This window comes from Notamacropus eugenii, chromosome 5, assembly GCF_028372415.1.
Source record: "Notamacropus eugenii isolate mMacEug1 chromosome 5, mMacEug1.pri_v2, whole genome shotgun sequence".
NCBI lineage: Eukaryota > Metazoa > Chordata > Mammalia > Diprotodontia > Macropodidae > Notamacropus > Notamacropus eugenii.
The window spans coordinates 193504903-193531407 of NC_092876.1; the positions used below are offsets into that span (position 1 = coordinate 193504903).

Genomic DNA, 26505 nt, shown 5'->3' on the forward strand with positions numbered 1-26505 from the left:
CTGACCCGGTTGTCGTGGAACTTGGTCTGCTGGGGCTGGTTGAAGTAAATGGTACGAGTGGGCGCTTCCTCCAGGTCCGCAACCGACGTGGTCCCGGACATCTCATCATCCGCTTTCTTGTAGCTTGAGGAGGTATAAACAGGTCCTGCAGCAATCGACAGAGACAGGGCAGGAAAGAGAGCACAAAAGAAGTCAGGAACCAAGCAAGAGGCGAGCAAACACTGGCAGCTGCTGGGGACCAAGCTGGGGGAAGGATGCTCGCAGCACGATGCCCAGGTCCCGCCTATGTACCTATAGCCTCCCTGGAGACTACTGGGGCTGCTGCTGCTGCTCTCAGCTCCTCCTCTCCCTCCTCTTTCCTCCCCCCTCCCCCTCCTCTCCTCCGTCTCCCCAGGCTTAGACTCCAGCCTGACAGCAGAGCAGCGGGGCAGCGGAGGTGGCGGCAGTGGTGGCCGTCCCCTCCTCCCGCCCCTAAGCCTGCCCGAGCCGCGACTGGCGCAGGCACTCGTTCCACTAGTTCCCACCTCCCCGGAGCCCTGGCAGTGCTGCATTTGGGCACTGGAGCGGAGCTCACCGCGGAGGAGCAGAGGGCAGGGCAGCAGGCCCCGACGCCTGCAGGAGCTTCAGACAGCTTCTGCGTGGTGCAGGGAAAGCACCAAGTCCAAGGCCAAGCCTGGGCTGGGCTGGGCTGAGCTAAGGGAAGGGAGGACAGCTGAGCACCAAGGCTATTGTTCTTTGGCAACCCCCAGTCACAGCAGCAACACAGAACCCTCTTTGGTAACAAGGAGGAAAAATACAAATTCTCACCGTCGGGATTTGGGGACAATGGGGGATGCAGCTGGCTGTATCCGAGGGGCGGACGCTGGGGAGGGGTGGAGTAGTGGTGTTTGATTTTGATGGAGAGATGCAAAAAGATTTTGCTTGCAAGCGACGGATGGCACAAATCAATTTTCAGCAGCCCTAGTGCATAATGCAAGCAGCTCTAGAGCAAAAAGGATCTCCGACAAGTGTGCTACGGTTTGCACATCCCCCGCAACGGGGAGGATTCCCCATTCCATGGTCCTAAGGACAGTCTCTTCTGAGTTTGCCTGGCAACGTGAAACAATCCAGCTCATGTCCAGATTCAGGACGTTGCATTGTGTTAATTAGGGTTTCTTTGGATACTACACAAACCTGACCCTCTCTTTAGGATTCTTTTTCCATCCCTATAAAACCTGTTTCAGAATTAACATTTGTGTGAGGGTAAACTCACCCCACCTGTTTGGTAAGAAAGCAAATCAATAGCAGGTCTTATCTATCTCTAATCTGAAAAACCTAAAAATTCTGGGTGTCACAAAGAAGACATCTGTTTACCTTAACTGTTCCCCAGCCCCAGTCCCCAGCTGTACCCCCCCCACACACATAGAAACATCTCTCATCAACTAACTTAAGAATTGCCTACAAGAGATGAAATATTTTTACGATAATAAAACCATAGGCCAAAGGAAGACAACTACAGCATCTTGCATGAAGACTCTCATTTTAGTTTCCTTAGGTATTTAAAAATAATAATTTACACCTGATGGCAGCCAACCATGTTTATTTACCATTTTTGAGGTAATAAAAGGCAAATTCTCTGACCTTAACCTGTCTTACCTCATTTAAGAAACTGACAAGTCCTTGGGAAGACAAATTATCTGTTCCTATAACCGCACTTAAAAGTGTATCCTGGATATGTGGAAACATTAAGTTTTGAGAAGTGATGAGGAACTACTGTGGAGAAGGTAGTAAGTACACTGTTAATTTAGGGAAAACATCTTCTCCCCAGAATAAGTAACCTTAGAAATCAAAGAAAAAGCTACAAAGGTTACAGAGACTCTGAGACTGGCAAGGGCAAAGATTTCTATTTTGAAGGAGGCTTCCGCTGTCTTAATAGATTTTCTGCCCCTTCCAAGATATTCTGTTTAGAACTAATCTCAAAGAAATTCAATATCCCACTGGAACAAACCTGACCTGTGTTACTTTTGAGACCAAGGTTAACACATTCTTCCCCAAATCACCCAATGTCCTATGCCTATTATTCCATCTCCCCAGTGGCTAGGTGACCTTACCTGTACTGTCACCCAAAGGCTGTATAAAACCCTGTAGATTTCCTGTGTATTTCCCTTTGTTCTGGGCATTGCTATCTGCCTGAAAACTGTCCATCACCTGACACTAAACTCTTTATCTTCTAGCTTTGTCTCTTAATTTATTGACCTTCAGTCAAAATTGGGTCCATGATGGGGATAATTAATCTCCAGAAGAACCGAAGACCTTTTATCTGAGGAATTCCTCAACACTCTTACCTTTAGAGTAATAAAAAAATCTGAAAATTTAGCTAGGTTGTTAACCTTTACTGAAAATCCACTTGGTGCATAGTACTTTACTAAAAAATCATTCTTAAAATATATACATCAAAGACAAGTAATAAAATGAAGCCAATGGAAACCATGACCTTTTAGCAATATTTTCACTCAGTCAAGTGGATCTGAGCACTCCCTTCCAATTCTAAGAAAAGTAAAAATTTGCATAAGGAAACTACCTGCACTTTAATCTTCAAACAACAGCCTCTATTAGCAATAAACAAATCCTGATTACCTACTATATGTCAGTCACAAGAGCTACAAGCTACAAGCCCCCGAAGATGTTCAACAGCAGTACCTTCTGATGCTTTCTTCTCCGGTTTGGAATACTAACTCTGCGGGAGGAGAAAGTGAGGCTGGTGACCTTGCACATCCCTCACTCACTCAAAACAGAGTCAAGTGCAAGTCATGTCATCATTTCTCTAATAGCATGGTCTTCTTCGAAAGATGAACACAACAATCTGTGAGTAGACCCAGCTGCTTGAATGGGGACCCAGTTAGCTAGATAATTCAGCTCTTCCTCTCCTGTCTCTCTCCCTGTCCCCTTCCTACTCCTTTCCAAAGGAAGGTAAATTTGGATGGCTAGAGGATGCCCAGTTAACTTTGGGTTTACTGGCTAGATCTCCCTTCTTTTCCCTTCCCTTCCTTTCAACCTTAAACCTACTGCACTCTGAAGTCCACAGATTGTACAACACTCAACCTCTGCCCAAGCTCCACTTAAGGGATATTTTCTGGACCCTCCTGGCTTAAGAGTGATTATCAATGGTAACTGTTGCTGTTTGCCTCTCAGCTTGATTTAGTTATTTTTCTTTGCCTCATTAAAGAGGCCATCCCCTGACTACTTCTTAAACAAGCTTATTCACTGAATGGGCATTACCTCAACCTGAGTACCTGAATAGGCCCTGGCCTCAAGGGGCCAAGGTCTCCCACTGCATCCTGGGCCATCTCCAGTCATCCTGACGAATATCTGATCACTGGATCCAGAAGGCTCCTGAGGAGAAAGTGAGGCTAGTGACCTTGCACAGCCTTCCCTCACTCAAAACAAAGTCAAGTGAAAGTCATGTCATCATTTCTCTGATGGCATGGTCTTTGGCAACGAAGGATGAACACAATGAAGGACAGAATAACTCTGTCATTTACTCCCTGTGAGAGTTTGAACATGGCATTCTACCTTCTATAGATATGATGAAGAAATTGAGGGCCAATTTCTTCATCATGTTTATAAAAGGAGATGAGTAGACTGGGATGATTCAAGATCCTTCTAGCTCTCAAGTCTATTATAGTCTTTCAGATCACTCAGCTGATTTCTTCCCCTTATTACTGGGGAAGAAATTCTAGAATTTCTTATTCTATGATATCTTTATATTATAAGAAAAATTGTATAAGAATATCTATTTGTAAGAATAATTATAAGAAATAAAATATATTATAGGAAAAACTTTTTAATTATTCTTATTCTTTAATCTTTATATTAGAGATATTTTATAAGAATATTTTTTATAAAAATATATTATTTATTTATAAGAATATAAGAAATATTTTATAAGGATATTTATATTATAAGAAATAAATATTATTCTTATTCTAGAATATTCTAGAATATTACAGCCCCGAGCCTTTACTAGAAGTCCTGAGATAGGAACAGAACAAGCTATGTCAGAATTATCTTTTTTCCGTCAAGACATAAATCAGCTTATTAACTCAGAGCCATTCTTCCCTACTTATTCAAGAAATCAAAGTTGTGTTTTCAAACACAACTTATTCATTTTTCTATCTTATCTTTGGTTAAAGAGAGCCTAACATAAATATAATACCCCTTCTCGCTCATAACGCTAGCACAACGTGGCTGTTAAGGTATAATTTTCACAGGCTTTACCACAACAAGTGAGAAATCTCTACATTGTACCCATGGACAATGCTTTTGCTTTGTCTGCATGTATTAGTTGGTTTTACGTTGATCTGCATTTACAGTGAGAATGTATACACAACACACACACACACACACACACACACAGGCCTACAGAAGAGAAAGGTAAAATTAGTTTTCATCTCTTTCATAAAAAGAAAGTAAATGTGCATCCATGAGTTCCTTTCCATTCCTTTTTTCCTCCTGCCAACAGGTTCCAAATAGTGTGGTGGACAGTATTAGGTAGTATGAAAAAAGAAAAGGATACTTGGAAGTCTTACCATCATTAACAGATCAGGGAAATAGCTCAGAAGCAACAACTCAAACCAAACATATTTCTTCTGCCTGTGCCCCCAAACCATCTCTACTTTCCAATTTCCACCCTGCATTTGGTCAACAACCATTACCATTCTTCCAATTGTAAGTGTGAAACTGTCAAATCAACTCTGCAGTCATTTTCCTCCTTCATCCTCTAAATCAAATCAGGCACCAAATCTACCTTGTAAAGACATTCACAACTTAGCTCCAATCAATCTCCAATCTACCTTTCCATATTTATTTTTCTTATGTTCCAGTCAAACTGGCTGATTCCGTGCTGTTCTTCAGTCAGTTGGCATTTATTAAGTGTGCTACAATATGCTAGGCACTGTCCTAAGAGCTGAAGATACAAAGAAAGGCAAAAGACGGTCTACGTATTCAAAGAGCTCACAGGGTAAGGGGGAAAACAACACATAGCTATGTACAAAATCAAGCAAACAACTATGTACAAAGTACGCATATGAGACTATCAGTATGTCTTCTAAGGAAAAAAAGTTACATTGTAGTAAGATGTCCTAGTGAAACTTTGACAAGAGTTAAAGGTCTGCAGAGGCTAAAAAACAATGAACAGTAAAGAAAAAATCTTTCCCAAAATACATATTTTCTATGCCAGAAGTATAGGGGGTTTAAATACCATAATTACATAGGAAGAGGCCAGCAAGACAAAGAAGGCACCTCTTTAGGCGAAGACTACATTGAAGCTCCAAGCCACTTTTCTACCTACATAAGATTCTCAGAGGAGTCTGGGAAGCAAAAATAAAAAACAAAACCAACCTGAACACTAAAAAAACATGGAATGATTTACTGAAGTGGTTCCTAAGTTGAGAAAAATTTGTAGAAAGAAAGAACAAAGCCCTCTCCCTTCCCCAGCCTGGAGATTAATAGTTTCAGAAGTAAGGTAATTACAGGAGATCAGCAGAGCAAACAACCCTAAAGAGACACCTGCATGGCCCCATCTGTCCACCAGCAGCTGCCCAGAAGCAAAGCATCATTCCCTACCCAGTCTTGCAATCAGGAACGCAGTAAGAAGTCAGTTTAGCCACCAAGTGACTACCTGGTCTAGCTTAGTGGATTAGTCCATCCAGATAAGACATCTAATTTTAAGATGAAGTCCAGCTAAGTTTCTAGGACAACAGGTAGTGACAAACCAAAGTTCATGAAAATTCTCTGGAGAAAGGGCTTCAAGGTCCATGATTCAAACTATCTCTTACACTTATGCCTATACCAAGTTCATGTCCATTCTTCCCTCTTTTGTATTCTGAATGTATTTATAGGAAAATATACCCCTTGGGGTTAAAGGAAATTATTTGTAATTACTGGGGCTGCTAAATCATTTGAGTAAATACCTTTGTCAGAACTCTAAGTCCACAAGCTTTTTTGTTTGCTTGTTTTTATTTAGTTTAGAGACTGGGTCTTCCTGTCTCACCCAGTCTGGAAGTTGTATATAAGGAGGATTGTGTTATCCTTTTTAGAGTTCAGTTTCCCAGGATCCATGGCCATGACAATGTCTAGTTTCCAGGTTTTAGATAATAACTCCCAGAATAGCCCCAAGAATTCTAGATAGCAATTCCTAGAATCATAAGTGATGTCGTGATGATGCTGAATTGTGGATAAGGGGTGATATAATGTAATATTTACTATGCTTGTGCAGAATGACAATATTGCTAAAGTTAATTTGTTGGTGAGATGCCGGCCCTATAAAGCAAGTAGGCACTGGTCAGTGAGGGGGGAAACCACAGGTAATGCATAGAGGAATGCATGTACCTACCTCAACTGGCTCCCATTGAGGCTTGAGGGGATTTAGGAGAGTGCCTGTCTTGACTGATCCCATCCAGATGTACGAGTAGTTGCACCACCACCCCTCCTTCCTGCCAGCTTACCAAGAGTGATTAGGGAAAGCTGTAGGAGTTAGTGCTTCCATTATCAGCAATCTTTCTGAGAACAGACTAGAATAAAGTAAGATTATTAACCCCTCCAAAGGTGTCTGCCTAGAATAAAGTAAGATTATTAACCCCTCCGAAGGTATCTGCCTTTCTAACCAGATCAAGAGTGAACTTGTTAGAGTCTGGAGTCCCCAAACTCCAGTGTTTCCTGCGTGTTATCTGTGAAACAGAAGTACAGTGGCTATTGACAGTCTGATCAACTAATAAATAAAATTTTATTTTTTGTTATCATTATTCAGTTGTGTCTGACTCTTCGGCAGATTTGAGGTTTTCTTGGCAAAGATACTGAAGTAGTTTGCCATTTTCTTCTCTAGATCATTTTACAGATGAGAAAACTGAGGCAAGAAGGTCTAAATGATTTGCCCAGGGTCACATAGCTTACTTATTAAGTGTCTAAGGTCACATCTGAACTCAGGTCTTCCTGACTCTAAGTCTGATGCTCTATCACCTGTGCCACCTAGCTGCCATTACTGGGCACTTATTATGTGACAGGCATTGTGTTCAAGTACTAGTCATCCAAATCTGAAAAAACAAAGGTAGTTCCTGGCCTGGAAGAATTTACAAAGTAATGAGGGAAGGATCTTATATCAGTGAATGAAATACAGTAATTATTTATGTTCTTTTATGTTGAAGATAGTGAGCTATGAAAGCTGTAATAAATTGTTAATTTTATTTAAATACAAGCTAAGGAAAATATTTGGGTGGATTGTATGTAAATGAAATTAATGATTTATTATCGTTTTCATAATTGAGTCCCAAAAACTGAAAAATGAGTGGCATTTTCTTTTGTTAAAAAAGGGAGGGGGCAAGGACTGTCACCATATAAAATTTGAAAAAACAATGAAGTAAAAGCTTGATAAATGTGTTTATTGGTATATGAAAAATATCAAAAAGAAAGAGAAAATCATATTAAGAGAGAAGAGAAAAATAATCACAGAAGAAGATCTGAGAAAGAGCACATGGACTGCCAATGATCATTATATTCGGGAGCATAAAATATAAGCACATTGCACTAGCATTCCTTTCCCTTCTGTCACATGAATATTTAATGTACTTCTCTTCCTCTTCCCATACCCCCATGCCAGGGCAGGTAGCAAGGTCGGGCAGGCAAAGCAACCCATTCCTCAGTAACCACTACCAGAGCACCAAGGTCCTAGAGTTACATTGAAGAACAGGTGCCATTGCTCACTTTAAAAGAAAAAGAAAACTCCTTTAGAAGGATTATATCCCTGGAGACTAGCAGGATGTCTTGCAGACAGTCAGAATTCAGGTAGTCAATAAATATTTCTTGTTAAGTGAAATGGAACAAAACATGAAAGACTGTATTTATTCAGTTGACCACTCTCTCCCTTCTGGATTCAAAAAACTTCCCATTTCCCTGGCTCTCTCTACTCACACTCCAAGTGTGTCTGGCTGTTCTTTCTGCTTCTCCTTTACTTGTTTATCATCTTTTTGCTGCTTCTTAAGTATTTTCCAAGCCTGCTCTGGGTCCTCTTCATCCTCTATAATCTCTGGTGACCTCGGGTTCCATTTTGTTCAGTTATCATCTCTACACATAAGACTCCTATGTAACCAGCCTAATATCTAATCTATGTAGTTAACTATATTCTCTCTCCTAAAACTCTTATTTCCGTACCTCCCAAAGTCTACTTGGCAGTTCCACCTGAATGTCCCTCAAACTCAACATCTACAAAATTGAAATTCTTTTCCTCATAAAATTGTACCTCCTCTTAAAGTTCTAGTTTCAGTTAATGTGTATTACTATCATCCTAGTTGTCTAATCTCAAGACCTAACCCTGTCCTTCCTCAAAAGTGTTTTGCTTCTGACTACTGACTCCCTCCGTTGTCCCTCCCTCCCTATCAGCACTTTTCCCCTTCTCCTTTCCTGTAGGGTAAGATAGATTTCTATGCCCAACTGAATTTGTATATTATTCTCTCACTGAGCCATTTCTAATGAGAGTAAGATTCAAGTTCTCCCTCCCTACTTCCCCCATCTTCCCCTCTACTATAAAACTTCTTTCACACCTCTTTTATGTGAGATAATTTATCCCATTCTACCTCTCCCTTTTACCTTCTCCCAGTGTACTCCTCTTTCCTCATCTCTTAATTTTATTTTTTTAAGATATCATCCTATCATATTCACCTCATACCCATGGCCCATTATGTATACTTCTTTCTACTGCCCTAATAATGAGTAAGTTCTTGGGAACTTATGGGAAGTATCATCTTCCCATTCAGGAATGCAAATAGTTTTAACCTTTTCAAATCCCTTATAATTTCTCTTTCCTGTTTACCTTTTTTAAGCTTCTCTTCAGTCTTGTATTTGGAAGTCAAATTTTCTATTCAGCTCTGATCTTTTCACTGTAAATGCTTAGAAGTCTTCTATGTCATTGAAAATCACCACCTTCCCCCATCCTCCAAAGATTATACTCAGTTTTGCTGGGTGATATTTGGTTGTAATGCTAGCTCCTCTGCCCTCTGGAGTATCATATTCCAAGCCCTCTACTCCCTTTATTGTGGAAGCTGCTAAATCTTGTGTGATCCTGATTTATCCATAATAATCCCAAGAGCCAATCAGTCATTTAGTCCTAATAATTCTACTTCTACAACATCTTTGCATCTATTCCATTCTCTCTAACCAACACTGCCATAAATCTAGTTCAAGTCTTCATTATCCATTAGTTGGACTATTGTAATAACTGACTAAATGGTCTATCTCCCTGCCTATAAATCTATTCTCTAAACCATGCTTCACATAATTATCCAAGAAATCTAACAAACAGGGGATGGAATTTAGAACTGAAAGAGATTTTAAAAAGACATCTTTTTCAAAATCTTCTTTTTACATCAAATTTAAGTCCTAAGAGGCTGACTTACCTAAGGTCACACAGCTGGTAGTGACAAAGCCAGGACTCAAATCCTGGTCCTACTGCTGTAAATCTAACACTCTTTCCTAATACTTTGTGCCCTTTAAGTCTTACCATATTGTTTCACAGCTCCAAAACCTTCTGTGGTTCCCTGCTGCCTATAAGGAAAAATATCAACTCCTTAGTCTCGTATTTAAGGCCCTCTACAATCAGAATACAACCTTATTTTTAAAATTTATGTAACATTATTCCCTTTTACAAATACTATACTCCACCCCAACTGCATAACTGTGGGCCATTCCCCAAACCTAAATTCCATCTCCTGCCTTTGTTCATTCATGCAGCTTGTTTCTCATATAAATGTACTCTCTCCTGATCTCCAGCTTTCAGAATTTTCTTTAATACTCCATTTAATACTCCATACCCCCTCCATAAGGCCTTCCCTGATCTCCCCAAATGAAAGTACTCTCACTCCTCCAATCTTCCTAGAGCACTGGTCAACCTTTTTCCTACCCCATAGCACTCTACTTTTCATGACATTTACTTGTGAATAAATTATCCTCTCTCGTAAAAACATGAGCTTCTGGAAGGGGTGGATGGGCACTTTTATATTTGTGCCTCTAAGGACTAGTAAAATAACTCTTACACAGTAGGTACTTAATAAATGTATGCTGATATGAATATTTATTCATTCTTTTGGTTTAGAGTTGTGATTTCATTGGTGAAGGGAACTCCCAGAGTAGGCTCCCTCTACCAATAAAACTGGTTCTTGATCTGAAATTTATAGTCAGAGAATTGTCTAGACTGAGAGATTAAACAATTTACCCAGGTCACACTCAATATAGGTTACAAGCATGAGTGTGCTGGAACCAGTTCTAAGCAGCTCAGAAGGATTGTTAAGTTTTCAGTGTTATATAATTTACACCATGAAGATGCTTAATTTATTGTTTTGTTGATCATTTAATTTAATAAATGATAAAAAAACTGTTAGTAATGTCTCTGATGGAATTGCAATATTAAATCAAATCAATCCTAAAAGTATATCTTATATAGTTTTCCCCCCTTAGAGAGTCAAATGTTAGTCATTTACCAGTATACTCCAGGTTACAAGGGAAACTGGAACCCATGTGTTTCTAATTCAAAGAACAGCTTGCTGTCCTATGCCATACTGCCCCCATTTACATACCAGTTCCTAAATGATTTGTTTTGAAAGGAATGTAAATTTAGTAAATTCAGAAATTTCAGTTTATAAATCTCAAACTATCAACTATAGTTCAGAAACTATCCAAAAAGAAAACCAACATTTGTTTCAAAGTTCAGGGATCATTCGTTAAGAAAGCCAGTAACTAGCTAAACTAACTGTTGCATGCAAATATAACAAAATATTACTGAGCTATATAACGAGAGAAAAAGGAACAAGCATTTACATAATGCTGACTATGCTCTAAGCACTTTATTAAGCATCATTTGATACTCACAACTCTTCAGGATAAGTGCTATTATTATCCCTACTTTATAGTTGAGGAAAATGAGGTAAGCAGAGGTTAGGTGACTTGCCCAAGGTCACACAACTAGGAAATATCTGAGACCAAATCTGAACGCAAGTCTTCCTGACTCCAAGTCCAGCATCCTATTCAATGTGCAGAACACAGTATTAAATTTTTTTTTCTTCAACATTTCCTATACTTACAGGTCTCTTCCCAAAAACAGAATCTGGAGCAGAGGACAAAAATTTTAGAGGTAAATTTTGGCTAGAGATAGAGAAAATTTTCCTAACCACTAGAGCTCTCCAAAAGTAAAATGAGATCACTATTCTTGGAGGTCCCTAAGGCAGAGAAGGCTGACCACTTGTCAGGTCTATGGTAGAGAGGGCCCTTCTCCTGTATGGGTTAAATTACTGCCCCATGGTTAATTTTTCCCTTGTGTTTACCTTGTTTCTTTTACTTAGTTAAAATCTCCTCATTAAACCCATATCTCCTTTGAATGCCTCACTGTTCTTAGAACAGTAATGAGTCAAAGAGTAGGCATTAAATCTCCAGGGAATAAAAGTTTTCCTCAGCAACCCATTCAAATGTTCACATCTAACAGAATTACTTATAGCTAACCTCAGTCTCTCTTCCTCAAGCCAGGACTAATTTCTCTTTTTTCTCCTTGAACTCCACAAAAGAGATGGTCTCTATGTTCTATGCCCCTGAAGGCTGGACATCCCTTAGAATCTATTGAAGCTGGGTCCCAAGACGTGGGAGGCAGCTATCCTGACATCTTTGGAAAGAAAGCAATAGAGACCCTGACATTTCCAAAACAGTTCCCCCAGCTTCTCCCTGACTTCTCCCACATCCTCAACCAATGAAAGTTGCTGTTTCTCTGACCTTAAAAGAGCACTTAGAGAAGAGTCAGGATGAATGTTTTTCCTTAATCTAGCAAGCACAATAAAAGTGCTGTGCACTAGTGCTATGCTTGTGTTCTAGCTTTAGTATGAAAAGAAAGTTCTAAGACCCTAGCATACTTCAATTTCCCAAAACTCAACTTCTCCAGATATTGCATCTGTGCTGTTTTTACCCCACCATTCTAAGGAAATAATAATTGGCGAAGCAAAAAGGTGATACTGATGGGACAGGATTTCATTTTGCTGCAGAAATGACAAAGTTTCTCTCTCATCCTTTTTTTGGGTCATGGTGAGACAGAGTAGAGAGACAAGAGACAGATGAGGTATTCAAAATACCATTTCCTTGCATACTGTAGGTATCCAAATATACATTGATGGGCTCCTATTTTTTTAAAAAATTAAACTTTGAGGATGGATTTTAGTCATTGAAGCCAGATCCTTAAACATCTAAGCATCAAAACTAATAGATTTCCATGGTTCCATGAATGTCAGTGGTGCTAGGGTTACCAGTAAGATGCCAGTATCAGTAGAACCTGATAATTACATGAGACATTCATTTACCAGAGCAGAGATGAGGTCAGGTGTATGGGGGACTAAGAATTAATAAGCACATGCAATTTCCAAAAGTCAGGTCTAGGCAGAAAGACAGGAATTCAGCTAAGCAGATCTCAGTTTAACAGGCAAACAGTTACTAAATGCAAGACAGGATAAAAAAAAAGTTCCAAATCCAAACTGATAGAAGGTAAAACAGGAAAAGGTACCAACAGTCAGTCAGTATGGTAACATGTACACTTTTTTGGTGAAATAAGGACTGGTTCAGTCACAAGCTTTCTTACTTTGAGCTACCAGGACAGGAATACATAAGCTATACTAGGAGGAAGAAAGAGCAAGACTTCAGGGGTTCTGACACATAATAAAGGAGTTAACAAATATAGAAGTAAGTCAAGGCACTAAGGATATATACCTTAGGATAGCAACCTAGGATATTATTCTGGGATTGATTATTGGGGTTTTATTATGAGCCCCACACAGAGTGTTGGTAGAGGTTATGACACAGTTACAGAAACAAAGTAAACACACTTGAAAAGATAACCATAGAGGTCAATGGCCACTGACCCACTAGAGAGGCTCCCTATACTACACACCTGACAAGTTGTCACTCATTCTCTGCCCAGAGACCTCCAAGAACAGAGAAGTTCTCCACTTCGTCAGGAAATTTCATTTCACTTTTGGAGAGCTCTGGTGGTTAGGAAGTCTTCCTTTATGTCTAGCCAAAAACTATCTCAGTAATCTTCATCTATTGCTCCAATTTCTGCTATCAGGAGTCAAGTAGAACAGTTTTCCTCCCTTTTTCTACATGATGGTCCTTACAAAACCTGAAAAGAGCTATCATATCTTCTGTGCCTCACCACCAACCACAACCCCAGTCATCTCTTTTCTAGGTTAAATATTCCCATTGTTATCAATGTCCATAGGAGTAGATTCTTTCCAGTCTAAATACAGATGCTAGGATAAGTTCCTGGAGGGCAGGAACTATCTTGTGTCTCTTTTTTGTATCCCTAGAACTTAACACAGTGCCTGGTACACTTTTTCCACATAGCAGGCACTAAGTAAATGTTTATTAATTGATGGGAAGATTTTATAGACAAGGTAGGATTTGATCGATAAAGGATTTAAATAGATGGAGGGGAAGAACAGGACTAAATATGAGTAAAAGGTAAAGGAACCAACATAAGCAAAAGAAGAGAGAGAAAAACTACACAGCAGATCACAAAATAGTGAATATCCTCATCTGCTGAAGTGATGAATTAGTACTACTGGGAAGTAGTGGAAAATAAGACTGAAAATGAAGCTTGAAAAAAAGTTTGGTAGGTTAAGCAAATCAGATGTTACCTTGTAAATGAAACAAAGAGATATGAAAGTGCCCTATGTATTTGTTTTTACCATCATTGAACCAATATTTCAGTGCCTCCTCTAAGCCAAATATTTTGCTGGGGGGCAGAGGTAGGGAAAGCTATAAACATGTATCATATTTCCTCTGCCCTCAAGGAGCTCTCAGCATGGTAGGGAAAAGGATGCTCATGAATGCCCATAATTCAAGGAATTACATGCTACAGAAGTTCAGAGTAAACAGATTATTCCTAGAGAGGGCAATCAGGGAGGCTTCATGCAAAGAGAAGGTGGCCCTGAGCTATTCTTTGCAGGATACATTAACAGAAGTGAAAAGAAGAGAAAGCAGGCAGAGGAAATGGCTATCTCAATGTAGGTTTGCAAAGCCATGACTCCATGAAATTTCAAATATTTGTACTTGCATAAAAATGGTGGGAAATACCCATGTGTCTGAAGATCATTGCAACCAATTACTTGAAAAACCAAACTTTCTCTATTTTGCATGTCAAGTGGATGAAGCAACAGAAGTAATTCAAGAAGCTCATTTCATTACATATGTACAATACTTCACTGAAGATGATGTTAAGGGAAGTGGGGATATTTTGTAAACAAATTTTATTGCCATTCATAACACCTTTTTGTGAAATGGGTTTTCTGACATTGGTATAAAAACAAAATATCTATTCTATCAATGGCTGACAGTTATGAGTGACAATATTAACAGTACCACATTGAGATTTCTTTGACCATAAAAAGCCTACTCATCACATTAACATTGTGGTTATTTCTTAAGCTAAAAATATGAAAATTGCAAGTGATTAAAGCTATGAGTAACAGTTGACATGCTACATATCAGAGTCAGAGTAGTAGAAGACTGATTTCAATACTACAGTTAGAATGACAGTTTGAACTTAATAAGATTGCATTTATCCCTCTTAAATTCCAAACCCTACACTTTGATATACAGTAAAGGGGGGATGATGTACAACAAAACAACATTTATATTCAAAAAATGTGGGCACTTTAGTAAATTCTGACAAAATCTTTGGTTCCATTAACTGAAATATAACATCTAGAACAAGGGAGGTGAAATTTCTTATGCTACATACGTTGGCCTGGTCAAACCACATCTAAAGTACTGGTTCAGCACTAGGCACCACATTTTTGGAGGGTCACTGATCAGCTGGACCATGTCTAATGGCTGGTAAACATGGCCTATAATCATGCCTTGCAAGGATGAGTTGAAAGGACTAGGATTATGTAGCAAGGAGGAAAAAAGATTTAGAAGTAACATAATAGCAGTCTTTAATTTGTGAAGGGCTGTCCAGTGAAAGACAGATTAGACTTATTTTATTGAATGACTCCTCGCCAGGATGTTACAGAGTGCATCCTTGCTCAAATATTCAATTCAATTAACACTTATTAAATGCTTACTTTGTGTCAGGTACTGGGATACAAAGAGAAAAAGAGCCCCTGCCTTCAAAGAGCTTACTTTCTAATGAATACAACAGGTAAATAACGGTAAAGCTGAGAAAATCTGACAAGGGGAGAACACTAACTAGGGGAATGAAGAAAAGTTCAGGCATAAGAAAAGGCCCTGAGACAGCTGAAATTTGTGGAAAAGAAAGCAGGCCATTTGGTTTGTAATGATGAGTCCTTGAGGGGGTTGGTTAGATATGAACTGATTCTGGAAATTTATACTAGAGCAAGCCTGAACAACATATGGCCCATGGGCCGCTTGTGGCACACCAATGGATTTTGGGCTGCCCATGAAAAATGTAGGGTTGCCACTGTGCACTCTCCTGTTTGTCATGTGACCTGTGGCAATCAACCATGGTCAAGCTATCTCTAGTCTAACCTATCTGCAGCCCAAAGAAGTTTAGCCTATTTTAACTTTGGCTCCTACCTATTGCCAAGTTGTGCAGGTCTGTATTAGAGCCAGATTTAAATGCCAAACTGAGAAATTCTCCCATAGATTTTAGGATAAAATACAGTAACTCAACATATAGGTTGCACCAGATGACTCCTGAGGCCACTCCCAATTCTGAGATTTTATGACTCTTTGACAAAGATCATCTCCCATTTTCCTTCATTTATAGACAAAAAATACTCCAATAGCTTTGTATCAGAATTATTTTGCTACAGTTATGAATAATAGCATGACCTCAAATATTCTGAAACAGTTTTCACTAGAAGCCAGAGAAAAAAAACACAAACAAACCAAACATGTGAAGGAATTGTATAAGAAAACTACACAGCATATTTTTCATATGAACTAGTTCCATTGCTATTATAGCAGAGAAAGGTCCAAGTAATAAAAGCACTAATACAACACTCATTTGGGAAAAAAAGACTGAAACTAAATCTAAATATTCTATTAATGGTATTACTGCCTAATGCTCAATCCATTAGTGATCACTACTCAACTTCCGCCAAGCTTATTGCTATGATTAGGCTTTCAAATTGTCCCCATACGGTGATGGGATACAGTCTCAGAAGTGCTAAGTCAGGGCTATCTCTTAAAGGCTGCATCATCACAGATTCGGCCTTTATCAGAAAACTGAACCTCTGCCATGGGGCACAAAACACCCTGGAAAAGGACTTGCAATGACACATTTAATGATCTGCTTCCCTGTAGGTCAACAAATACCATGGAATAGATTTGCCTTCATCAGGAAATTCCTTCCCAGGAGATCCAGACAAGGAAGAAAGCAGCACCCTTCCCAAGCCTTAGAGATTCACCAGTCACTTAGTAGTTCCCCTCCTCAAATATGCTGGCTAATTCAACCCCTGGAGTGGTGCAAGTAAACAGTGACTTGCTCTACTTTTTCTCCAAATTTAGCATTGACTGAGCCAGCCACCAACTCCTATCATGCTTTTCGCTTGCTTCTCTAATAATTCTAACACTTCAAATGATATTTTGCATCTTGAGTATGCCACAGGAATTTATTGGACTATATTAACTCTGTGTCAATAAGATGGTTTAAAAAAATGGAAAAGGTAGAAGGGTGCAAAATGGTCCTGAAAATCTTCAATTTTCATATGAGAAATTCCTCCTGTTGCTTCTTCCTCACCTACTAGTCTAGCCCATCACACACAGAATACTATGATCCAATTGATACTGACAGAAGAGAGAAAATAAAGGTCAATGCAGCTTTCAAATATATCCTTCTCCTCAAAAAAACATACTACATCTTAACTACCTGTTTTTCTTAGAAAAGAAAAGTTGAAAATACAGGTATTGACATCTTAGACCAGTTATCTTCTGTCCAAACCAAAGTAAATCAAGCCTACCTCTCTGTAGATCCTGCCTTTACTCACAGTATTATATTTACTATCAATTACTCCAATGCTCACAGACTGCTATCCTGTCCCAAAGGCTAATCCTTTGGGTTTTTCTCCAGTAGGCAAGTGAAGACATGAAGGGAACACAGTGAAACAAAGACTGAACATGGAACCAAAAAAGATCTGGGTTTGAATTCTCCATTCAATTTTGAATTCAGTTCTGGAGTATATAAAGAATTCTAAATAGTCAAGTAAACATTAACTGAAACAATAACTTTATCAAACTTGAAGGACAAAAAAAAATCCACCCAAGTCATTAGCTAGTAAAAAGAAGGAAAATATAGAAAAAGAAATTTCAATTTTTTAATTAGTACTACAGAAAGTATAAAATATTTAGAAATCTATCTTCTAAAAATACACGAGAACTATAGAAATACACCTATAAATAACTGCTTACTGAAATACAAACCTAAGTAACTGAGAAAAAATTGTTGCTCATGGATAAGATGAGACAATATAATAAAAATGATAAATACTACTTTAATTATCTAATGCCATACCAATCAAATTACCAAAGGCTTATTTTATAAAAATAGAAAAAATAATAAAAAACACATGGAAGAAAAAAAGGTCCAATATCTCAAGAGAAATAACTGTAAAGGCAAAAGAAAAGGAACCTGGTAGTACCAGATAGATCTCAAACTATACTACAAAGTAATTATTGAAACAATTTGACACTAGTTACAAAATAGAGAAATCAGTTAATGGTATACAATAGACAGATACACAGACAGATGGACACAGACAGAACTTTAGTATTCTACCCTAGTGACAGTAGAATACTATCACTACTGTGATAAAAACTCACTATTTGACAAGAACTTCTGGGAAAATTGGATAATAGTATAGAAAAAAATCAGATTTAGACCAGCACCTTACACTACACAAAGTACAATGAACATTCATGATTTTAGAAGACGAATAAGTTTTCCATCACAGAAAAGGGATGGATTTATCATGTAGAATGAAGCACTTTCTATATTACAGCCATTAGAAGAATTTGTTTTGCTTTACTATGTATATTTATTACAATAAATTTATCTTTTCTTTTTCAATGTAGATGGGGAAGTGAGAGAAAATAGATTTCTATTCATTTAAAAAACAGGTGTAGGTAACAGCCACAGCGTGCAATGGCTGTTTTTGATAGGCTTAATCCTCCATTGCAAGACGAGAACCTAAAAAATTTCCAAAGGACTCATGTTGCAAAATGCTATCCACATCCAGAGAAAGAACTATGGAATTGGAACACAGAATGAAGCAGACTATTTTCTATTTTGTTAAGTTTGGTTCTGTTTAGTTTTACTTATGCTTTCTCCCATTCATTTTAATTCTTCTAGGCAACATGAGTAATGTGAAAATCTATGTGTAGATTACATATCATCTTGGGAAGGGAGGAGGGAAGAAAGGGGTGAAAATTTAAAACTTATGGAAGTGAGAGTTGAAACTGAAAACAAATAAATAAATAAATTTGAAAAAAAGAAAAAAATTAGATGTGGGGGGGAGAACAGACATGGAATGTTACATGCACTTTTGAATGTGCTCACTGAATTGTAAATGTTGCCTGTTTTAGTTTGTTACAAGAGAACACTTGCAAAGTGGAATTAATCTGTAAATTTTTTTAATGTAAAAACAAAATATATAAAGAAAAAATTTCTAAAAGTAAATTCTGCATCCATCACTTATTAATTTAACTCCAGGAAAACTTATAAAGCACTTCTCTTTCTTCATTTGTAAAATGGAGGTTATAACATTTTCTAACATGCTTGATAAGGTTGTTGAGAAGTTCAAAAAAGAATATGTATAAAACCCTTTGTAAACCTTAAAGCACTGCATAAATTTCAGCTATTACTATTATCTAATACTACCATGGCCATAATCAAATAGCCACAAATTAAAACACAGAATATATATATATAATTCAGTGAGCACATTCAAAATGTTGGTCATCTCCACAAACACGTATTTCATCTCCTAAGAAACATGCACTGGGCACATCTCCCCTCTAGTTCCAGCTTGCTCTTTTAATCTTAGAAAAAAATCCTAGTATTGTCAAAATAAAAAGATGATCCAGGGAGTGGAGTCAAGAAGGCAGAATAAAGGCAAGGATTTGCCTGAGCTCTCCCAAATTCCCCTTCAAACAATTTAAAGTAACATCTCAAAATTAATTCTGGAGTAGCAGAATCAACCAAAAGATGGAGTGAGACAATTTTCCAACCCAAAACAACTTAGAAGGTCAGTTGGAAAAGTCTGTTGCACTAAGGTGAGAGTGGAGCACAGTTCAGCACAGGCAACTCACAGGAAAGCGAACAGTAGGCCTTTGAGGCAACTGAATCAGCAGCATGGTTTCTGTCCCTCTCAGCCCACAGATGGTAAGAGGGTCAGACAACTGATCAGAAGGTTATAGGGGTCCTTCTGCTGGCAATGGATGCAGGACTGTGTTACATTATCCATACTCGTATCTGAGTTGCAGTCCCAGGGCGAGGAGTACTAGCATACCAGAGTAGGGACCCTGACCACGTGCTTGCAGTTGCTCACTCAACAGAGCATAGACCAGGAAAGTAGTAAACACACCTCTCATTAGATCATACCATCTTGGAAGAACTGAAAATTCACAGGACCTGAGAACTAGCTCTAAAAAAAGTTGCACAAAAAATCCTGAAGCTTGGGACAATGCCCCCTCCACCCTGGGAGCAAAGCCCAATTTAAACATCAAATTAAAAATCAAGAAAAGTGGCTTGGAAAATGAGCAAACAACAACAACAAAAAGAACCTGACCATAAAAAGTTACTATGATGACAGGGAAAATCAAAATATAAACTCAGAAGAAGACAACAAAGCCAAAACAGCTATATTTAAAGTACCAAAAAAAAAAAAAGAATTGCTTTCAGGCCCATAAAGAATTCCTGGAAGGCTTCAAAAAGGATTTAAAAACTCAAATAAGAAAGGGTGAGGAAAAAATGGGAAAAGAAATGATAGTGATAAAAGAAAATCATGAAAAAGGAGTCAACAGGTTGGTAAAGAAGGCACAAAAATACTGAAGAAAATAAAACCTTAAAAAAATTAAATTTGCCTCATTAATGGTAAGAAGCACAAAAATCCACAGAAAAGAAGAACTCCTTCAAAAACAAAATTGGCCACATGAAAAAAACCATACAAAAAAATTCATTGAAAAGAACTTTTTAAAAAGTAGAATTAGCCAAATGAAAGAGGAGGTACAAATGGTCACTGAAGAAAATAATCCCTTAAAAATTAGAATTGGGAAAGTAGAAGCTAATGACTGAGTGATACATCAAGAAACAATAAAACAAATCAAAAAAATGAAAAAATACAAGAAAATGTGAAATATCTAACTGACCTTGAAAACAGATTGAGGAGAGAAAATGTAATAATTATTGGACTACCCGAAATCCATAATCAAAAAAAGAACCTAGGCATCTTTCAAGAAATTATCAAGAAAAACTTCCCTGATATCTCAGAATCAGACAACATAATAAAAATTCAAAGAACCCACCAATCACCTCCTGAAGGAGATCCCAAAATGAAAACTCCAAGGAATATTATGGCCTGAAATTTCAGAGTTCCCACTTTAAGGAGAAAACATTGCAAGCAGCAAGAAAGAATTCAAATCTCATGGAGCCACAGTCAGGATCACACAAGACTAAGCAGCATTCACATTAAAGAGCAGAGGGCTCAGAATATATTTCAGAGAGCAAAGGAGCTAGGATTACAACCAAGAATTACCTATCTAACAAAACTGAGTATGGTCCTTTGGGAGAGAAAGTGGGTATTCAAGAAATAGAGGACTTCCAAGCATTCCTGATGAAAAGACAAGAACTGAACAGAAAATATGACTTTCAAATTCAAGATGCAAGAGAAAAATAAAAAGGTAAGCAGAAAAGTTATAAGAGATTCAACAAGGTTAAACTATTTACATTCCCACAGGAGAAGACAATACTTGTGGCAACTCCTAAGAACTTTCTCATTATTAAGGAAATGAGAAGGAGTATAGATAAAGGACATGTGTGTGAATTGAATATGATGGGATGATATCTAAAAAAATAAAATGGTATGGAAAGAAGGTGGAAAGAGAAAAGGTAAAAAGAGGAAGAAGGTGAAAGGGAGAGGCAGAATGGGGTAAATTATCTCACATAAAAGAGGTGCAAAAGAGATTTTATAGTGGAGAGGAAGATGGAGGAAGTAGGGTGGGAGACTTGAACCTTACTCTCATTGGAATTGGCTCAGAGAGGAAAAATACATACTCAGTTGGGTATAGAACTCTATCTACAGGAAAGTAGGAGGGGAAGGTGATAAGAGAAGTAGAGGGTGGTGCTAACAGAAAGGAGGGCCAGCTGGGGAAGGCAGTAGTCAAAATAAAATACTTTTGAGGGAGGACAGTGTGAAAGGAGAAAGAAGGATAAACAGAGGGGAAATAGGATGAGGGGAAATACACAGTAATTGTAACTTGAAAATATTTTTACATGAACAGGTAATTTTCAGATGAAGTAAATTTGACCCAAATTTACTGACCTGAGTCAAATTTATAAAAATAAAATTCATCCCTGCCGTTCCTAGACTTAAATTTATATTATGGAATCACTCATAGAATTGAAAGAAAATTTAGAGGTTCTCTAATGTAACCCTAACTCTAAGCTAGGTGGTGCACTGGATGAAGTACCAGACCTGAAAGTTGAGAAGATTCATCTTTCTGAGTTCAAATCTGGTCTCAGATACTTAACTAGCTCTGTAACTCTAAGCAAGTCACTTAACCTTGTTTTCCTCAGTTTCTTCTTTTGTAAAATAAACTGAAAGAGGAAATGCAAACCACTCCAGTATCTTTGTCAAGAAAACCACAAATGGAGTTGCTAAAAGTCAGACAAGACTGGAAAACGACTGGACAACAACAAATCCAACTTTCTCCTGAAATATGAATTACATCTCTAACATTCCCAGCAAGTAAACCATTCAATCTTTGACCGAACATCTCCAGGGATAGGGACATCAACTACCTTACAAAACCACTTAATATTTTTTTTGACAGTCCCTAGAGGGAGGAAATCCTTCCTTACATTTGAGCTAAAAGTTACCTGCCTATAATTTTCACCTAGTCCCAGTTCTGTCACTTGGGACAAAGAAAACTAATTTTCTTCCACCTGACTTAACTTGCTACCACAACACACATTAGGAAATTTCAATGTGGGTTACCTTCTTGAGTTAAGACCACTAATTATAGCAATTTGAATGAAAATTCTCTGTTAGACTGAGTTCTTAAATAAGAACCGTCCATTTCTATTTCTATATATCCTAGCAAGGAGCTCTTCAAATGAATAATCATTTGATAATCATCATCTAAATTACAGAAGGGAAAGGGACTCAAGCACAAGATGCATGTTTCCAAGGAAAATTTACTAAAGGATATTTGGCATAGAAGAAGGTCCCAGGATTATGTAATCCTCCAAATCTTTGTAAAAAATGAGGTAATTCTTCCCCCCCCCATTTCCTCAAGGTCAGCTAACAAGAGGAACATGCCCATCTATAATACAATGAGAGCTGCTAGGGGTGGATGGGGCAGGGCAAAGTGGGTCCTTAGACCTAAATATATACTTATTTATGAAGTTATTCAGCAGACCTCAGCTGATTTGAGGTTAAAAAAAAAAGACAAGCAATTAAAACTATATAAGTATACAGGCCAATAGCTAATTAATAAGGGCACAAGTCACATATTGTTTTTAGCGTACTTCAGCTAATCAGTGTGCCTCCTCCCATAATATATGCAAAGAACTGAGCACAACATCCTACTTGTCTGATGAGGGCATTTCCTAGGAAAACCACTGTCCTTATTCTATATAACTGTGTAATGCAGTTTTACTAAAACAGCCAAAATTGTATTAGTTTTTTAGCTAACATCACACTGAGTCATCTTGCAGTCCACGAAAATCTCCAAGGTCTCTCCTGTGTTTTAAACATAGTTCCCCAAAACTGAACTTACATAGTCAATTTTTTTGACCTAAAATAAATTTATTTCATTAGATGGCCCAGGGTTCCAATACTTTTGGATACTAATTCTGTAACTTAATATATTGGTTACCATTCTTAGTGTCATCTATAAATTTGAGAAGTCTATCTTTATCCAGGTAACTGATTAAAAATAAGCTAAACAAAACAGGCCAGAGAAGAAAGACCTTTAGCATGTTACTATAGAGCCAGGTTGGCAATTAATTACCCTCTTTGGGAGTCCAGGAAAACAAGTTCTCAATCAACTTAACTGTACTATCACCTAGTATATATGCCTCTATCTTGTCAATAGAGATATCATGAGAGACCTTTTCAAATGTCTTACTAAAACACAGGTATAGTATATTATATATGTTCTGCTGATCAACCATCAAAAAAAAAAACAACAGTTCGTCCTTAATGAACCCAAGCTGGCTCACTGATTCCCAAAGAGCTCATAGACCAAATGTTTAATAATCCAGTCTAGAATTTTTACAGGAAGTTACATCAAACAAGAAGGCAAAGCTACAGTATTAAGTATTTCATGTTGCTGGGAAATTTTTTAATTCAAATTTTAAAAACTCTTTTTAAACTGAAAAAGTAAATATCTTATTTTGGCCAAATGAATATTACATTTATTGAAGAAAAAAAACACCCTGTGGTTTTAAATTTTAAAAATGTTTCCTGTGACTGTAGCATTTTATAAACCTTAAAGCAGTATATCCAATCCAAGATCAGCAAGAAGCAGGTACAAACGGAAGCCCTTGACCCCCAACCTTCCAGTGAATTCCCCCTTTTCCTTCTACCTCCTCACTAAATAGATACTGACCCAACCCTCCCGCCTCCCCAACATACACACACATTCAGCAAGAAGCAAGAAACGAGAGACTCAAAACTGGGGGGAGGAGGTCTGTCTCTATCTCTGTCTCTCTCTGTCTCTCTTGAAAAGGCCACTGGATGCCACTACCCTGGCTCCCCTTGGCAGGCAGCGTACCCACCAACAAAGCTCCGAGGAGGAGCCTAGTGCAGGAGTCAGGAGGACCTGAGTTCAAATCTCCCCTCACACACTTAACATTCACTAGCTGTGTGACCTTGGGGGCAAGTCACTTAACCCCAATTGCCTCATCTTGGGTCATCTCCAGTCATCCTGATGATGAAGCTCATTGGATTCAGATGGCTCTGGAGGAGAAGTGAAGCTGCTGGCCTGCACAGCCCTCCCTCATTCAAAACAAAATCAAGAGCAAGTCATGTCATTATTTCTCTGATGGCATGGTCTTCTTCGGCAATGAAGGACAAACACACACACAGCTGGCTGGGAGGTAGGAATGGGTCCCTATACCTTTCTCCTCTTGCTGGATAGACATGGTTAGTCATACCACTTGAATGAGCAGTGAGTCACCTATTAGAAATCCTTCCTGTAATACAGAAGGCCACCAGGCCTTACCATCTGCCCTGCAAATGCACCCTAACAACCCTTAAGCCTTGCCATCTGCTCACTAGTTGATCCCTCCTCTATGTGCTGTCACCATTATTTAGAATGGAGCTCACTGTGAGCAGGGACTTGCCTCATTTTTCTATCTGTATTAGATGACTAATCCCCAGGGTGAGGAGGCATATAGTCTCTGCACAGAAAACAAAACCAAACTATCTACCTTCTGGAAGGCTCAAAATGAGCCTTGGTTTCATTAGCATCATGTTCAAACCAATGGGCCTAACTGATCCTATAATGCACCGAACTTTGGTTTTAACCCAGAATTCTAATCTTGAGTCTTCTAATAAACTTTCTATAGTACAGACTCAGATCCTGAACGCTACTGTATTCCAGATGGATTTTACAAATAGCCAAGAATCAAATTCATTGAAAAGTATGAAGTTATTTATTGCAAATTTTTTAAAGTAGCATAAACTGTAGGCATTTATGTAATGATTATGCACATCAGGGGCTCACTGATAGGCTAATTCAATCAACATACATCAGATTTTTTTTTTTTTAATCCGTTGTCCTGTTTCAGGATTTCTGAAGAATGTTATTTCCCTTCTCTACAATCTTCCCTGTCTTCCTGCAGTGCTGTCTTTCACTCATTTTATACTTGTTCGAATTCTATCCTTAATAAATCCATTTAAAATTGTCTCTCTCCTACATCAAGACACTAACTAGATTATACCCTGTGTTTACTACTGCTGGTCAAACTTCATGTTTTTGTCATATAAGACAACTGTGAACTGAGCCCCCAAAAGCTTTTGCTAGCAAAACAATAAAAGCCATAGCAATGGATAAAAGGAATTCAATGAATTCAATAAATTCAATAAATCAATTCAATAAAATCAATTCACCTTTTCCCAAAGAAACACGCTAATAAGACTGTCTTTATAAAATGCTTTAGAGGGGAAGAGCCAAGATGGTGGAGTAGAAAAATACACATATGCTAGCTCCGAACCCACAGCCCATAAAATATCTGTAAAGAAGAACTCCCAACAAATTCTGGAGCAGCGGAAGCCACAGAACAATGGAGTGGAGGAGATTTCTGTTCCAGAGAGCCCTGAAAAACTGGACCCAGAGGAGAGCCCAGCCCTGCCTTGGCCACATGGCACCGAGAAGAGCAGATCCCAGCAGGCTTCAGGGACAGAATCTCCAGCAGCTGGGCAAGTCCCTCTACCCACAGGTGCCAGGGGTGAGTGAGAGAGCCTTTTTGGCTCGCTGGGAGGGGAGCAGGGTGTCTCCATGGCTCAGGCCCCCTCAGGAGGCAGCAGCAGACAGGGGCTCCCAAAGCAGGCAGAAGGTCAGATCCATTGTTGAAGGTCTCCCCATAAACCCCCTGAGGGAACTGAGCCCTGTGTGCTGGCCCTGCCCCCACCTGAGCACCTGAACTTAATCTCACACTGAATAGCAGCCCCACCCCCGCCCAAAGCCCTGAAGCTGGGAAGCAGCATTTGAATCTCAGACCCCAAGTGCTGGCTGGGTGAATCTGGATGCAAGGTGGGTGTGGAGAGGACACTCGGAAGTCAAGTCACTGGCTGGGAAAATGCCCAGAAAAGGGAAAAAAAATAAAACCATAGAAGGTTACTTTCTTGGTGAACAGATATCTCCTCCCTTCCTTTCAGATGAGGAAGAACAAGGCTTACCATCAGAGAAAGACATAGAAGTCAAAACTTCTGTATCCCAAACATCCAGAATAAATATTCAGTGGGCTCAGGCCATGGAAGAGCTCAAAAAGGATTTTGAAAATCAAGTTAGAGAGGTGGAGGAAAAACTGGGAAGAGAAATGAGAGAGATGCAAAAAAAGCATGAAAAGCAGGTCAACACCTTGCTAAAGGAGACCCAAAAAAATGCTGAAGAAAATAACACCTTGAAAAATAGGCTAACTCAATTGGCAAAGGAGGGTCAAAAAGCCAATGAGGAGAAGAATGCTTTCAAAAGCAGAATTAGCCAAATGGAAAAGGAGGTTCAAAAGCTCACTGAAGAAAATAGTTCTTTCAA

General features: G+C 38.6%; 1 protein-coding gene across 8 annotated transcripts in view; it reads right to left on the bottom strand.

Annotated features, from left to right (window-relative positions):
* The window catches only part of ATP8A2 (ATPase phospholipid transporting 8A2), a 761757-nt gene that overhangs the window by 623131 nt on the left and 112121 nt on the right, over positions 1-26505 (bottom strand). For all 8 annotated transcript variants that reach the window (XM_072611751.1, XM_072611756.1, XM_072611754.1 and 5 more), the window contains exon 2: positions 1-145. In XM_072611751.1, coding sequence (XP_072467852.1) covers positions 1-145 — 145 coding nt within the window. The remainder of the gene's footprint in view (positions 146-26505) is intronic.